General features: G+C 40.7%; 1 protein-coding gene across 3 annotated transcripts in view; it reads left to right on the plus strand.

Annotated features, from left to right (window-relative positions):
• Positions 1 to 12,050, plus strand: part of SPATA18 (spermatogenesis associated 18) — a 36,945-nt gene extending 24,895 nt beyond the window's left edge. For 2 of the 3 annotated variants that reach the window (XM_077847984.1, XM_077847983.1), the window contains 7 exons: positions 756 to 1,026; positions 2,799 to 2,957; positions 3,972 to 4,147; positions 6,909 to 7,032; positions 8,712 to 8,795; positions 11,515 to 11,560; positions 11,872 to 12,050. In XM_077847984.1, the coding sequence (XP_077704110.1) occupies positions 756 to 1,026; positions 2,799 to 2,957; positions 3,972 to 4,147; positions 6,909 to 7,032; positions 8,712 to 8,795; positions 11,515 to 11,560; positions 11,872 to 11,879 (868 nt within the window). In that variant the 3' untranslated portion in view covers positions 11,880 to 12,050. Of the gene's footprint in view, positions 1 to 755; positions 1,027 to 2,798; positions 2,958 to 3,971; positions 4,148 to 6,908; positions 7,083 to 8,711; positions 8,796 to 11,514; positions 11,561 to 11,871 lie in introns of all 3 variants that reach the window. The other variant, XR_013352185.1, reaches the window with a different exon arrangement.
• Positions 12,051 to 15,633: the final 3,583 nt, after the last annotated feature.

Here is a 15,633-nt window from a genome sequence, read left to right on the forward strand (position 1 = left end):
GGCCCAGTGCCCCCCCCCTTTTTTAGGATTTTATTTATTTATTCATGAGAGACACAGAGACAGGGAGAAGCAGGCTCCCTATAGGAAGCCTGATGCAGGGCTCGATCCCTGGACCCCGGGATCATGACCTGAGCCAAAGGAAGATGCTCAACCACTGAGCCACCCAGGCGCCCCGTCCATTGCCTTTGATGCCGTTCATTGATACCCTGCTTTACATTCACCCAGTACTTGCACATCTATTCTTAGCTCCACTCCCACCCAGAAATAGGGCGAACACATTGTGGGTGAGAACTTAGGCTTTGGAGAGGCGAGCCAACGGTGCCACTGCGATAGAAGGAGAACTCAGATCTTTCTCATTGTTCAGTGGTCATCCTGTTTAGACCATATGGCCCGTGATCTGTTCGTACCCCCAAGGCTGGGGTAAGAAGTCAACTGATCTCTTTAATGCTGGCTCTTGCTAGCAGTGCCACTTTACTTGGGGACCCTATTGACTCTTCTGAGCCTCAGAGCTCCGCAGCCCTAACAGGGCCAGCGATCAATGTTGAGCTTGCAGGGCCGCTGAAAGAATAACCTGGGGTGCCAGTTCCCCATGCTTATTTAGAGCATCTGACCGCAAATGTACTGGATGCCTGGCGGAGAGGTCTGGGGGGCACCTGCTTCCCCTGCACGGCTGACGGGCATCACTGGCAGTTCAGGTGGCCGGGGAGGAGGGAGGAGCGCATCAGCCTGCCTCTCCCGTCGGTTCTTGCCAACAGGTCGGCCAGGAGCCGGACGCCCAGCCCTGCCCCTCACAGCCGCAGCCGCAGCCAGAGCCGCAGCCGGTCCACCAGCCCCTCCACCGCCGTGGCCAAGATCAGGACCCCGTCCCCGAATCACGCCAAACTGTCCAGTGTGGCCCGCAAGGCTGCCCTCCTGTCCCGGTTCAGCGACGCCTACTCCCAGGCCCGCCTGGATGCGCAGTGCCTGCTGCGGCGCTGCATCGACAAGGCCGAGACGGTGCAGAGGATCATCTACATCGCCACCGTGGTAGGTGACACCTGCGCCACGGGCAGACAGCGCTTGGGTGACCCGAGCATACAGCCGGGAAGGACCCGTTGACCCTGAGGTCGCAGAGGGAGGAGGGGGGGATTTCCATCTGCTTCCTTCCTTGCCTGTTGGCTTCTTTGCTTCTTCCTTCCTTCCATTACAAATATTTGGGATGAACAGTTACTCACAATCAAGAACAACTCGTGTCTATGAATATTTGTGTCGACCAGACATTTGTCATAGCAGATGGATCCATAAGTATAGGATTATCTCAAATGCCTGTATCCTATATTGATTTGCGCTGGGCCCTCCAATGTGTGCATATGTACACTATTGAGATGGTGCAGCTTATGGCTATCGTTTGATTGCTATTTCCTCTCATTCTCCAAAACCTCAGAAGGCTGTGCTTGTGTTAACTCTTCTGTTTATTTAAGTAGGAGTAGTTACTAAAATTGCTAGTACATCGGCTCCTTGAGTATGGCAGGTTGAAGATGCTCATACATAAACCTTAATTCTCAAAGCCAAAGGTATTTGTTTTGTGAGTACTGAGATACGAAGGGTCCGTTATGAGACACAAGAGCAATCCATGTTTATTTATTTATTTATTTATTTATTTATTTATTTGTTTATTTATCTATTTATTTATTTATTTACTTATTTATTTATTTTAACTATCCATATTTAAAAACAAAACAAAACCTACTGGGATGAGAACAGAATTATCAGAGCCTTCTGAACTTTATCCTGTAGTATTCATTTATTTCAGGGTTCAGCAGACTAGGACCCATGGGCCAGAGCTAGTCCTGGCCTGTATTTCTAAGAAAAATCCCACCTGAGAGCTAAGAATATAAAGAATGGCTTTACATTTTTAAATGATTGTCAAAAAAAAAAAATGTGACAAGAGACTGTATGTATTTTAGGCAAGACTGAGATATTTATTCTCTGGCTCTTTGCGAAAAAAGTTTGCCAACCCTGGTTTATCTCATTAAGAGGTCGGCTAAGGTTCTGTAAGCTTAAGGGGCATGTTTTTCACATGTAACTGAGTTTCCTTGGTGCCTACTATATAACAGACATTTAATAAATGCTTGTTGAATTAATATATGCCAGGGAACATGCCAGATGCTTGATAAGTGTCTTTGTATAACATAAACACTGATAATTTCTTTTCTGGACCAGTAAGGTGACATTGCTGTAGGATCATAGGATCAACCAGCACTTTTATTATTATTTTTTAAAGATTTACTTATTTGAGAGAGAGAAAGAGAGAGAGAGAGAGCGAGAGAGAGCGCAAGCATGGGGAAGGGCAGAGAAAGAGGGAGAGAAGCAAGCTCCACTAAGCATGGAGCCCCACGCGGGACCCGATCCCACGACCCTGAGATCATGACCTGAGCCAAAATTAAAAGTCTGATGCTTGACTGACTGAGCCATGCAGGTGCTCCTAACCAGCACTTTTTAAGTGTTGATGCAACCACAGATGATCTGTTTCCTTGAACCTCTGCACTGTCCTGCCTCCCACACTCAGAATTAGCAGAGCAATGAGCAAATGTCTTGAAATTAGTGAACATGCATAGTTGTATATGTATTTATGTACTTTTCAAAATTGAGATCTGCGTTTTCTCCAAGATTAAAATTAGTTTTGACCAACTGTATTTAGTGTTCAGAAGATCCATGTGATGTTGAATTTTTGGTGAGTAGTCTTTCTTCATTCCTTGCCTCGGACCTCTTCCCTCCTCTTCTTCTACCTAATAAATTTGCTGCATTTTTACCTGCAGGAGGCATTCCATGTAGCTAAAATGGCATTTAGACATTTCAAGATCCGTGTGAGGAAATCGTTGACACCATCTCTGGCGGGGTCGAATAACTTTGAGGATGCCGTCTTGGATTATATCATTTGTCATCTTGATCTATATGATTCCCAAAGCAGTGTTAACGTAAGTGCTGGGTCTCTTGGCGTGACTGGTTTGCTGCTGCTCCTCTTTACGTGGAATACTAGTAATTCAGAAATCCCATGCTCGGCATTTCTTGTATGTAATGGGATAGCAGAAATGAGGAGCATCCAATTGACTTTGTATAAGCAGTCGTTAATGGACATTTCTTAGACATTTTATGGGGAACCTTCATAGTTCTATTTTTAGATGGGTTCTTTTTTTTTTTTAAATAAATTTATTTTTTATTGGTGTTCAATTTGTCAACATACAGAATAACACCCAGTGCTCATCTCGTCAAGTGCCCACCTCAGATGGGTTCTTAAGATTGGAGATAGAATGCCATAGTGCTTAAGAGCAATGGCTTGAGGGACAATATAGATTTGCATCCTGGCTGTGCCACTTACTAGCTATGTGACCTTGCACATTTACTTAACCTTTGTGCTTTAGTTTTCCAGTCTTTAATTTTTTTTTAATTTTTAAGATTTTACTTATTTATTTACTTGAGAGACAGAGAGTGTGGGTGAGCATGAGCTGGGAGAGGGGAAGAGGGGAAGAGAGGCAGACCCCCCACCAAGCAGGGAACCTGATGTGGGGCTGGATCCCAGGACTGTGGCCTCATGACCTGAGCCCAAGGCAGATGCTTAACCAACTGAGCCACCCAGGCGTCCCAGTTTTCCAGTTTTTAGTTGGGAGCAACAATGGTCATGACCCCACAGAGTTCCTATACTTGCCTAGAATAGAAAAATGAGGAAATAATAAATAAAAGCCACTAAGGGTGTTTGCTTTAGTTTTGGGGGGAGACTCTCTTGGCTTTTAGCATGCCATTTGTCCCCTGCATCATCTTTTCTCCTTTCCCATCAGTGAGTCTTTCGCTTCAGCACATGTGCGGCTTTTCTAGTTTATGATATTCTGACCCATTTGCTCTTTCCCACCACCCACCGGTCATAACCCCCTTTGGGTGTCAGAGCTTCTTGTCACAGGTTGGTAACAAGGCGATGCCATCTTTTTGTTTTTCAGGATGTAATCCGAGCCATGAATGTCAATCCCAAGATTTCATTTCCTCCTGAAGTTGACTTTTGTCTCCTCAGTGACTTCATCCAGGAGATATGCTGCATTGCCTTTGCAATGCAGACTTTAGACCCACCCCTAGATATCGCATTTGGGGCAGATGGAGAAATTTTTAATGATTGCAAGTAAGAGACATAAGAGCAGAAGCTAAGGGTTGTTTTTTTTCTTTTTAATAAATAATCTTTTCTCTCTTTTCTGGAAACAATTTAGGGAAAAGAACTCTGGGTGGGGAAATCAACAGAAAGAACCTGGCTTCCAGGGCCTGCTCTATACTTCTCTGTACCAGAGGCCAGACCCCTCTCCTGGGGTCACTTTCTTTCTCAGTCAAATGTAATTCAGAGGTGATGTTATCATTTTCATTGAATGCATTAGTCTTGGGGAGAACTAATGAATGCCTGGAGCCTGTCTAGAACACTTTTTAAAAAAGTGCTATCTACCTACAAATGTGTATTACTTTTTATTGGTTTCTACTGCATTATTTAGGCCATGTTTCTCAAAGTATGGCATATAGATCACTTGTGTCAGAATTACTCAAATCTTGTTAAAAAGGCAGGTTCCTGGATCACACTCTATGATATTTTATGCAGTAGGTCTGGGGTGGGGCTCAAGAGTCTGCCATTTAACAAACACCTAGGTGTTCCTTATCACACAAGCATTTGAGAATGTGTGCTCTAGACTCTCTAGGACCATTAGATTTCTATCAACTTTTACATGGTACGTGTTTCCTTTATAAATTAGAAGAAATTAATTTAAAACATTTTACTGAAATTTTATGGGATCTCATGATACAGCTAGAGATTATTGGGAAGAGGGCAAGCTAGTGGTTAAGAACACTCTGAGGCTTGAGGCTCTGGTATCAGGCTGCTTGGGTTCAAATCCCAGCTTTACCACCAATTAGCTCTGTAACTCGGGGCATGCTATCTAATTTGTCTGTTGCTTAGTTCCCTCTTTGTCATATGGGGGAAATAATGATACCTGTTTCCTAGGGCTGGAGAAGGTCAGTTGACTTCATTCAGATAAAATACTTAGACGCTGCTTGGCATGTAGTGAGCTCTCAGGAAATGTTAGCTTTTGGTGTTTGTTCAGTCTGCAGAGTTAATGGGGGCGGTGACCCAGTCCCTACAAGCTATTGATGACAGAGACTACATACCTTTCTTTTGCTTATCAAATTCACAGTGATGGTGTTTCCAATTGCCTTTTAGCTTGCCATATTTTCCTGCCATTGCCCTGTTTCTATTTTCTTTCAGATCATTGCTCCTAACATGTGTCCACTCATGGAAGAGCTGGTATTCGAACATTACACTGCAATTGATCTTTTTGATTTCTTTACAGAACATGTTATCTTATTCCCTCTTCCTTTATTCCTTTCTCCTTTGTAGAATGCATAGAACCACTCAGAAATGTGTACCCACTTTAGTTTATGGAACCTGCACATTTCACAGAGGGCCTGTGAGGGCCTCCTGCTTCCATGACTTTAATCAGATGTAACCTGTTGCTTCTTGGGGCACTCTGTAGCCTGTACATCTGGAAGACTGTAGAGCTGAATCTAGAGTTCCTAATGATGACTATTTGGTTCTACTTCAAGGACTTCACAAAACAACTTTAATGCTTTTTTTTTTTTTTTTAAACCCTGACACCCTTTCATGTATTTGAAGCAATTACTCAGATCTTCCTTCTTCTGGTTTCATGGCTTTGGGTTTTTCTATATAAAGGGGATTTGAGACTTCTTGATACATCAGTTTCTTTGGCCTATGCTCCATGCTCTTCTGAGTATTCCTTTTTAAGTGTCCACACTGAGTGTAGTCCCCTGCTTTGAACTGAGCAGCTTAGAGAGACCAATACTCTTGCCATTCTTATTCTCCATTAATCCAGTTAATTTGTACCAGTTTTTTTTTAGATGTATAACTCTGTTGTTGATTGTTTTGAATTCAACTGAAACCTGTTATTTTACTTGTGCTTGTGTGATTAAGCCTTTATCACCTCTATCTGTGCAATTATACGCTTTTTAGACTCAATTTTAGGACCTCATATGTATCCACATACATTGTGTCCTATTAGATTCAATTTATTGTTCTTGTCTGTTGAGCTATTTTTTTTGAAACTATCATTTGTTTCTTCTTTCCTACTCATCCCTAGCCTTTGAGTGATTTTTCTATAGTTCACACAGATCATTGATGAACATGTTACTTAGAAAAAGATTGAGAGAGAGCACCTTCATTCAAGGTCTTATCGACTCACTAATTATTTCACTTTGGATAAGATCATTGAACCAGTTTCTGATCGACCTACTTAAGTCAATCATCCACCTTTTTTTCTCTTATTTTGCCCACAAAGATAGCATATGAAGTCTTTCAGGATGCCTATAGGACTTCAGATGGTCTCCATCTCAAGTGTTTCCCTGAACTGTAACTTATTTTTTAATTCTTAAAAAAGATTTTATTTGTTTATTCATGAGACACACACACACACACACACACACACACACACACAGAGGGGGGCTGAGACATAGGCAGAGGGAGAAGCAGGTTCCATGCAGGGAGCCTGATGTGGGACTCGATCCCGGTACTACAGGATCACGCCCTGAGCTGAAGGCAGACGCTCAACTGCTGAGCCACCCAGGTGTTCCTGAACTGTAACTTGTAATTCTGAGAAGGAAAGGACCGAGTTTCGTCTAACATGACTTGTTCTATGTGAGTCCATGTTAGGTCCGTGTTATCATTGGTTCCTATTCTAAGAGCCCAGAATCATGTCTTTAATAACACAATCAGGATCCATATTTATCTAGTCTGAGTGTAATAAAAAATGAAAATTTACACTGATGTCCTCCCCTTATGCTACATCAATTGCTTAATGTCTCTTCTTTGTTCTTTTGTGTGTTTAAAATAGGTACCGTCGCAGCTATGACTCTGACTTCACTGCTCCCTTGGTCTTCTATCATGTGTGGCCTGCTCTCATGGAGAATGACTGTGTCATTATGAAGGGAGAAGCTGTCACCAAGAGAGGGGCTTTTGTACGGTGGCCTTGCATAGTGACAATTCATCCCCAGTGTTTGATTCACAAGTTCGAGAACATTTATAAATCCAGAGATTCTATAGAGGAAGTCTAAAGACTTGCTTGACAACGTTTCATACAAAGGAGAGGAGAGGGACTGGCTGGGCAAAAGAGATTCTTTTCTTTGATTCTTCCATGATTCTTCATAATTTTTGGGCATTAACTTCTTTGTTGGCTTTATTTATAAGATGGAACAAGCCATATGTGCCTCCTCCATCTTAGAAATATGCTATTATAAGGGCAAACCTCCTTGAGCTCATCTTATTGGCAGCCCTCTATGATTCTAAGCATTTGGAAGTGATCAATGAACTTTCAGGATACAATTGGCCAAATTTTTACTGACAAATTCCATTTTTGGAAAAGAGGAATTTGGTCTGTTTTTCTCTCCTTGGTATGATGTGTTCTGAACATGGTAAAATTTGGGCAGCCTTCAAAACGGACTATATGTATGAAAGTGTATTACTGTGTGTTCCTGTGGGGGTTGGGCGGCCATGGGGGCTTGAATATTCTGTATAATATACACAATGGGGTTTTTATCCTGCCCTTCCTTGAAATAATTAAGAGAATTCTGAAGGGAAGTTCTTCAGTCCAGTGCAAAGCCACCATCTGGCTGGTCTCAGTTCCTGTTCTCTTTGAGAAAATAGGAAAGTGCTTCAATGGCAAACATTTCACACATGTAAGGGAGTACAGGACCAGCATATTTTAAAAGAACTTAAGGGTTTTTTCAGCTTAAACATCCCACTATAGTGAACAGTATCTCAATAAAATATTTTGTGCTGTGAAAGTTGAACCTACAGAAATCAGGTTGGGCTGATATGACAGCCACACATTGTCTATGATGAATGGGCTTGGAAAACATGCTTCTAGCTCCTGCAACTATCACTTTCTGTTAAGGAATTGAAATTTTAGAGTCTCTGTAGTGCAATTCAGAAGGGAGGGAGAAAAAAAAAAAAAAAAGAAGGGAGGGAGAGGAAATAGCCACTATTCATGTATTCTACGTCAAATAGGCATTTTAACTTCCTTCTTCCTCTCCTCAAGCATATTGCCAACATTTTTCCCAGCTTAAACTCCCAAGACAAAATGTGAAAAACCTAAAAGGAAGTACTTGGAATAAAGGAAAAAACTGAATGAAGGGAAATTTGTAAGAAGGATTTTGCAAGTAAAATCTCATTATAGTGAATCTAGTTTTTTATTCACTTATTTATTCACTCCCTTCCTCAGTCATTAATTCATTTCATTCAATATTTATTTATTCAATAGTTATATGTGACCCAAGCATATATAGTTTAGGTGCTGGGGATTCAGCAATGAACAAAAGAGATCCAAATCCCTGCCCTCAAGGGGCTTACATTCTCTGACACTTGCATGCTTGAATGTAATTTCTAACAATTTATTCATCAAAACAATATTCTAGCACCAAGAATTTGAATATTCCAAAGCTGTTGCAATGGGAAGTGCCCTTAAAATTATTGTCAAATATTGGGCAGCTGTAAGAAATGAAGAGTGGTCCCATGGTGATTGATGCCCAGTAATGGGCAAGTGTAATCATATCAGCAAAACCTCTTGGTCTGTGGGATATGCATATTGTTTTAAGCCATGTGAACTTTCACAAACTACTATTTCTCTCTTTTTTTTTAGTGGAATTCAGTGCGATCTGTAAGTCGATGTCGAAGCAGGAGTTTAAGTCCCATCTGCCCCCGTAGCCGTATTGGTTTAAGCACGGTATATATCTAATAATTTTACACAAAGCATCTTATAGTTGACACTTCTATCTCCAGTAGTCACCTATAAAAGAGGTGATTATAGGTCTATAGGTAGAAAGAGAACCGGTTGCAATAACCCCAAACTGATTTTTATGCTCCTTGGGCTAAGGAATGTATCATTCAAGGAAGAAGGAAGTAAAAGTTGAGTTTTTCTTACTTACTTCAAAGAATAGGGATCCCTGGGTGGCGCAGTGGGGATCCCTGGGTGGCGCAGTGGTTTAGCGCCTGCCTTTGGCCCAGGGCGCGATCCTGGAGACCCGGGATCGAATCCCACATCAGGCTCCTGGTGCATGGAGCCTGCTTCTCCCTCTGCCTGTGTCTCTGCCCCTCTCTCTCTCTCTCTCTCTCTGTGTGACTATCATAAATAAATAAAAATTAAAAAAACAAAAACAAAAAAAAACAAAGAATAATAGACTTTACATATCTTGTAGTTTTATTTTTGTTTTGGAATGAGCAACAGATCTGGTTTTCTGAATGGAGAATGGGAGTGATCTAAACACAGATCCTTGGTTCCTCTTCAACTTATTTCGTGAATTTGGAGAAATTCCTCAAATGGTCTGGATTTCAATACTGTATATAGGGCATTGCAGGTATTAATTTTCCTCCACACTTCAAAGTAGGAAGAATAACATTGGGCTCCTTGTGTATGAGTTCTTGGGAGGATTATTAATACCTCTGTCAAAAAAATAGCAGCCAAAACATTTCTAAAAACCAAAAACATTATTATGATTCACCACTGTTGATTTATTCAACAAATAATATTTAGTCAATGCCTTTTGAATACAGGGCTGGACCAAGACACCTGGACACCAGATAGGCTAACAATTTGCTGTTCCTTCAAATAAAAATTCATTATATATTTGTTCAATCTTGTTTTAGGGAGACTGATGGAGGAGAATCACATCTGACAGGGTTCCACTTCTCTGAAATTATCTCTAGTAATGCAGCTCTAGCTATAAACTTCTGAAACTCCTTCTGTAAAACAAAATGAAACCAACTGCCCTCCACCTTCCATTAATAAGATCTACTTTTCTGAGTTTAGTGAGCACCTATTACTTCAGCATGCTCTTTATCAACTATTCCTTCCTTTTCTGATGGATGCTAGATTTGGAGGGGGGACACAACAATGATGAAAACATGGTCTCTTCCTTGAATGGTTTTCCATACAGGAAGATCAATATGATTTAAACCAAGTAACTGAGTGCAGTATATGCCACCATCCATACCAGATGCGCGAAGGACTAGAGCCAGGCAAGGAGGGAGGGATTCTTTCTGGACTTGGTAGTGAGGTGGGCGAGTTGGTACTTGATCTAGCTTTTTAGAATGTGTGGAATTTCAATGAGCTGGGAAACTGAGAAGGAATATCCAGAAAAAGGAAATGGCCTGAGAATGGAAAAGGCACGTATCTGACACAGATCTTTTGCTCTTGGCAATTTTAATACAACTCACTTATCCGTATTCATGAATAAGTATTTACAGTGGATAGAAGCAAAAAGATAGTGCATTTAATGGACTGATAAGTAAAAAGGAAATCTTGAGAATTTTATCCTGGAAGAATCACAATCTCCTTATTCTAAGAGGACATGGCTTATCAAAAACCAGTATCACACACCTATCGTGCTTACAGACATGGCAAATTTTTCCTCTGGACTCCCACTGGATGGCTTGTTGGTGGGCAGTATCCCTCACATAAAGCCCTTATGCATGTTTCCCACCCCTTCTTTCTCTTTCCTGCTTTGTGCCCAAGGAGAACCAAATAATTTCAACTTTAGATGAGAATAAAATATATTCTTTTTTTTTTTTTTTTAAAGTAGGCTCCATGTCCAATGTGGAGCTTGAACTCCTGAACCTGAGATCAAGAGTCACATGCTTTATCAACTGAGCCAGGCAGGCGCCCCTAAAATACATTATTAATGGTGAGACTGTTGCCAACTTTCTGTCCCTTTCCACCATCCTCTCCTTACAATGACTGGGTACACCTGGAAAATAAAATACAAATATTTATAGTTAGTCTGATTTTGGCATTTGAGGTCTTGATGCATCCAGAACAGCTTTCATCTTTGTTAGTGTCTATTTATATAAAGTTTTTGAAAGCTCAGAGCAAGAATATTGCTTCTAGTCACTTATTTCTGAGCTGTAACAGGTTTATAGGTATAGGTGGTGGCTTTTGCTTAGTGAAAGCAAATGTGATATTTGGAAAGTGATTCTTTCCTGGCTTCCCAGTGACCCTCCTTAATAGGACAGGGTTTCAGACACATGACAGGATTCATATAAAAATCTGATACAGAGTATTTGATCATTTTAGCTTGAATTAGTTCATTGTACTACCACTAATAATTATTTTCTGGAAAGCATTGAATTCAATATGGCCACTGTGCATCCAATCTCAAAGTCTTCAGGCACCATTAAAACAAACAAACGAACAAACAAACAAGTAAACAAAAACACTTAGGCCACTGAGCTCAGATTTTAATGAATGACATAATTTAAACCAAATTGAGTGCCTGTATACTTCAGGGCATATAAAAGGAATTGAATTGTTCTACCTTAGATGTGATGTCATCATTCTAAAGTGCCTCAGAACAACTAGCTAAGTGTTTTTAGAATAAAATGTCACAGGGATTCATTCTTTGAGCTTCCCCTACTGTGTCATTCACGTTACTCTTTTATATTTTCAGCTATCTCGAAGCCGGAGCCCTTCTCCAATAAGATGTGGATTGCCAAGTAAGTGGGATGCTTTAGCTGGAACAAGTTTTCTGCATTTTAATGCTCTTTTTAGCACTCAGCACTGGGGACCAAAATGAATGTTTTGCTTCCCAGGGAACTCATCTCTAACTTCCATCTCACACCTTTCATTTCTGGGGCTTCTCATTGATGCTGGCCAAGCAAGTCCCATGGGTGACACAGGAGAAGCCTCCACTTGAGAGGCTTTATCCCTATAAACCCAGCTTGACCACCCTAGTTTCATTTAGGTCCTTCCAAAAGAAAGTCTAAGAAAGTGACCATAATCCCAAACTGTTTGTTTTTCTCCCTAGGGTTTTAAGGCCACCCGACATGTTCCTTTGCCACAGTACATCTGCAACAGCCAACTTTCCCAGCGTCTCTATCTCCTCTGCCTGCCTCAGAACTCACTTAAGATAATGTGAAAACGCAATTCTGTGTATCACTCCACACAGAGAGTTAAATGTTTTGGCTTAGCGTGCTTGTAACGTCAGACATACTGCATTTTATTTTATTTTATAGATACAAATTCCATTAATTTGATAAAAACGATTGCATAGGTGTTTAGGATCATATTCATTTGAAGCAAAGTCCATCACAGAGATTCAGGGTTTTAATCTTCAGAGACTAGGGCTTTTTAGGGCAACCATACAAATTAAAGTGGAAGATCTTTACCATGTGGGGTTCAAAAGACAGAGTCAGTTTAGTTTACAGATTGGTCATAAATATTGTAATTGCTGGTATGGGCTTAAGGCTAGAAAACGATGTTGAGTGTTTTAATTTTCTTTTGTTTGGAGGACAGCTCTAATCCTAGGCTGGGGAATTTGTGGTAGCAGTGACTTCAGGCTACAGGTAGATGGCGATGATTGCAGAGATTATAGATCATGGGCTTGCTTGTCTTTTCCTACTTTGAGGATGCCCAGTTTGGTTTTAGTTGGGTTCCAATGCCAAAGCTGCTTACCTGCGAGAATGTTGTTGCTTCATAAATGCAAAGTGATTTGGCTAGAACCAGCTTTGAGATCAATGGCAATTGCCTCGTGTTTATCTTGTGGGAATGTGTCGTGCAGTTTTAAGGTACATGTTAAATATAGAAGTGACTTGGACATGTGCCTTATCTGTTCCCTCTAGCTGTTTGCAAATTCAGATGTCCTAAGAACTGTATCTGATTAAAAATACTTAAACTCAAGGTTTAAAACTAGGGGTACCATTTATTGATTTTAAACTGAGCGAATATACCTTGATTACTGTGAAGGACTGATGAAAAAATTCAAGTTCTATGTAATAATGGAATGTAGTTTTCCCAAGATAAGCAATGTGTTGTATGCCCCCCACCCCCACCCCCCACACACTTTGATGTGGCCTTAAACACAAGCTTCACAAACGACTGTTTTTGCTATGTGCCTTTTAGAGAGGAACTCTGAATTGGCCACAGCTCTTTCTGGATAAACTCAGTGCCAAACTAGCACCTGATGTTTTTTAGGTGAAAAAAACAAAAAACAAAAAACCCAAAGCAAAAAACCCCCTAAAGCATCCTGTCCCTTGTGTTGGTAGATGGAGGTGGGAGTGACCTCCTCCATCCCTGCCCCTTGGGTCTAATGGTCATCAACTCATTCTGAAGCATGAGGTTAGTTTTTCTCCCTCTGTGTATTCTTATGCAGTCATCCCATGAAGGGGAGGCAGCATGCTTTGGGGAGGCCTTGGTGTCTGGGTATTTCCAGCTCTGACTTGGTCATCAGTTTGCTTTGTGGCCTTGAGCAAGTGACTTCACCTCTCTGAGTCTCAGTTTCATTGTAGAGTGTGGAGGTTGGGTGAGACTAGACATTCTCTCAACGCTGCCAGATTCAGTGCCCCTTTATGACAAATATTCCGGTCATTCTGAAATAGAATTCAATGTTAATACGATCCAAATGCATATAGGCTTTTAGATAATGAGCTTAGGATCCTGATTTTAATACAAAGCAGAAAAAAAGGGAAAGCAGTTTTTAATAAAATGCATTTCAGTAAAAAGGCTTTGGTATTGCCATCCAAGAAGGTCAAATTAAGTCACTAGTTGCTTACACCTGTATGTAGAGTCTTGAGTGACAAGTGCAGATCCATATGTATTCGACTGGCAACATCATAAACAGCATTGGGTATGATATTCTGAAATGGTGGACAACTCCTTATAGAGTTTTGAACAAAAAACTTAGTCATGCCTTGATCTGCATAGTAAGCGCATCCCTGGAAAAGTTGGTGTACGTTGAAACCATGCAACTATTACTTTGTTATATGTTAAAAGACCTTTTCTAAAATCTCACTAAGCAATGAGAATTCATTTTTAGGAATTGAACGGGGTAACTCAGCCCTGATTTGGAAAATGTTCACACATAGCCTCAGTTTATTTGCTCTGTACCCTGTCTGGACACTTGTCATTTCTCAAGTCTCTAATTTGAACTGTAACCACACAGGAAATGGTGAAGAATCTAGAATAATTGGGGGGAAGGATCTACAAAAGCCAAGGAGACTGACCTATACTCATCTCATCTGGGCATGCACCTTAACTTTAGTAACTTTGAAATATGAAAAACTCTTACTTTGTAAACTGGTAAATGTCAATTTTTATATTACTGGCCTAACATCTAATAATAAAATCAAGAAAAAGAGTGGTTCTCTATCTGCAGGTTCTTTGCACTGAGATGCTTTCTTTCCAGATCCCCACCTTCAGCGATATCCTTTGCCCATCTCCATTCTGTAAGGTCTGAACCAGGCCCACAAATTTATTCAGTAAATCTGGACTCCCACCCCTGCTCTGGGGTTGACCTTGTGGTTGCTGCAATTTTATGCTGTAGTTTAACTGCCAATTTTAGTTAATTTTATTCACAATCCATTGTCATCACATTCAAGATACTGTCTCTGAGTAGTGCTTTACCATTTTTGTGGAGTTTGCACTTACATTATTTTAGTTGCTCCTACAGTAAATTCAGGCATGTTTTCAACTTATATGTAAGGAAGCTGTTCCTCCGATACACCATGCAATCTTCTTCCAAGGCCTTTTCTTTCAGAATATCAATCTACTCTGTCTTTTTTTTTTTCTGTCATAGCCTATAACATCATTTCATTTGCTTATTGGTTCATTCATTCATACACTCGTGCATACTTACTCAGTGAGTCCCTCCAGTGTGCTAGATTCAGTACCTACTACTGGGGATATAGTGATGGACATGGTTCTGGCCCTCGGGGAGCTTAATGTCATGTCCAGTTGCATTCTTTGGTGATTTTCTTGTCATAGGGAGCAGATAATGATGGAAGACAGAAACAAAAATGACATCAGCACAGCATATCAGTTGAAGAATTTAAATACATTAATTGGGAGGGCAGATATAAGGAAGTTATGCCAGGCAGTAGGAAAAATGTGATGAACTGTATAAGAGAATGTTACTCAGTGTAACTCAGTTATGTCATTCACAGGTGAATCACTCAATCTTAACAAGTATCCACTAAACCTATGATCCTGGGATCATTAGTAGTAAAATGAGGGAGAAGGAACTCCTAAGATCAGATCTGACACTTCCCATTACCACAGCTGTGTGCTTCACCTGCTATATTCCCAAGCTCCAGGGCAATTTGCAGACCATTATAATTCATTTCTAGGCACCCCACATCCTTCATGAGGTGAATTGCTGCCAACAGTGTTCTATAAAGTTTGGGTTGAGTGAGAGATTTCTTCGTAGTCTGACTTTAGATAATATCACACCTATAATTAAGGGCAAAGTGTTATGGAGCTTTTAAGAAGCTAGTATTGCAAACTGCATTAGGTCACTGAAATGTGAGCCCAGGAACCATATGGGTAAGTGACATTCGGTGTATGCCATTTAAATACCAAAGCAGTGAAGTGTGTTGGCCTTAATACAGTGAGTGAACGGGGGCCTTGAAAATAAAGCAGGAACTAATTTTCTTATTTCAAAATGAAATGTAATGGGACAATTTTATGCTTAAAAAATTGCCCACCAGGTGCCAGCATGAATATTATACTTTCCATAGTATCACTGGCAATTAGTATATCAAAATTGGGCAGCTAACTCTATTTTCTATTGGGT

The sequence above is a fragment of the Canis aureus genome, chromosome 14, assembly GCF_053574225.1.
Source record: "Canis aureus isolate CA01 chromosome 14, VMU_Caureus_v.1.0, whole genome shotgun sequence".
Classification (NCBI taxonomy): Eukaryota; Metazoa; Chordata; class Mammalia; order Carnivora; family Canidae; genus Canis; species Canis aureus.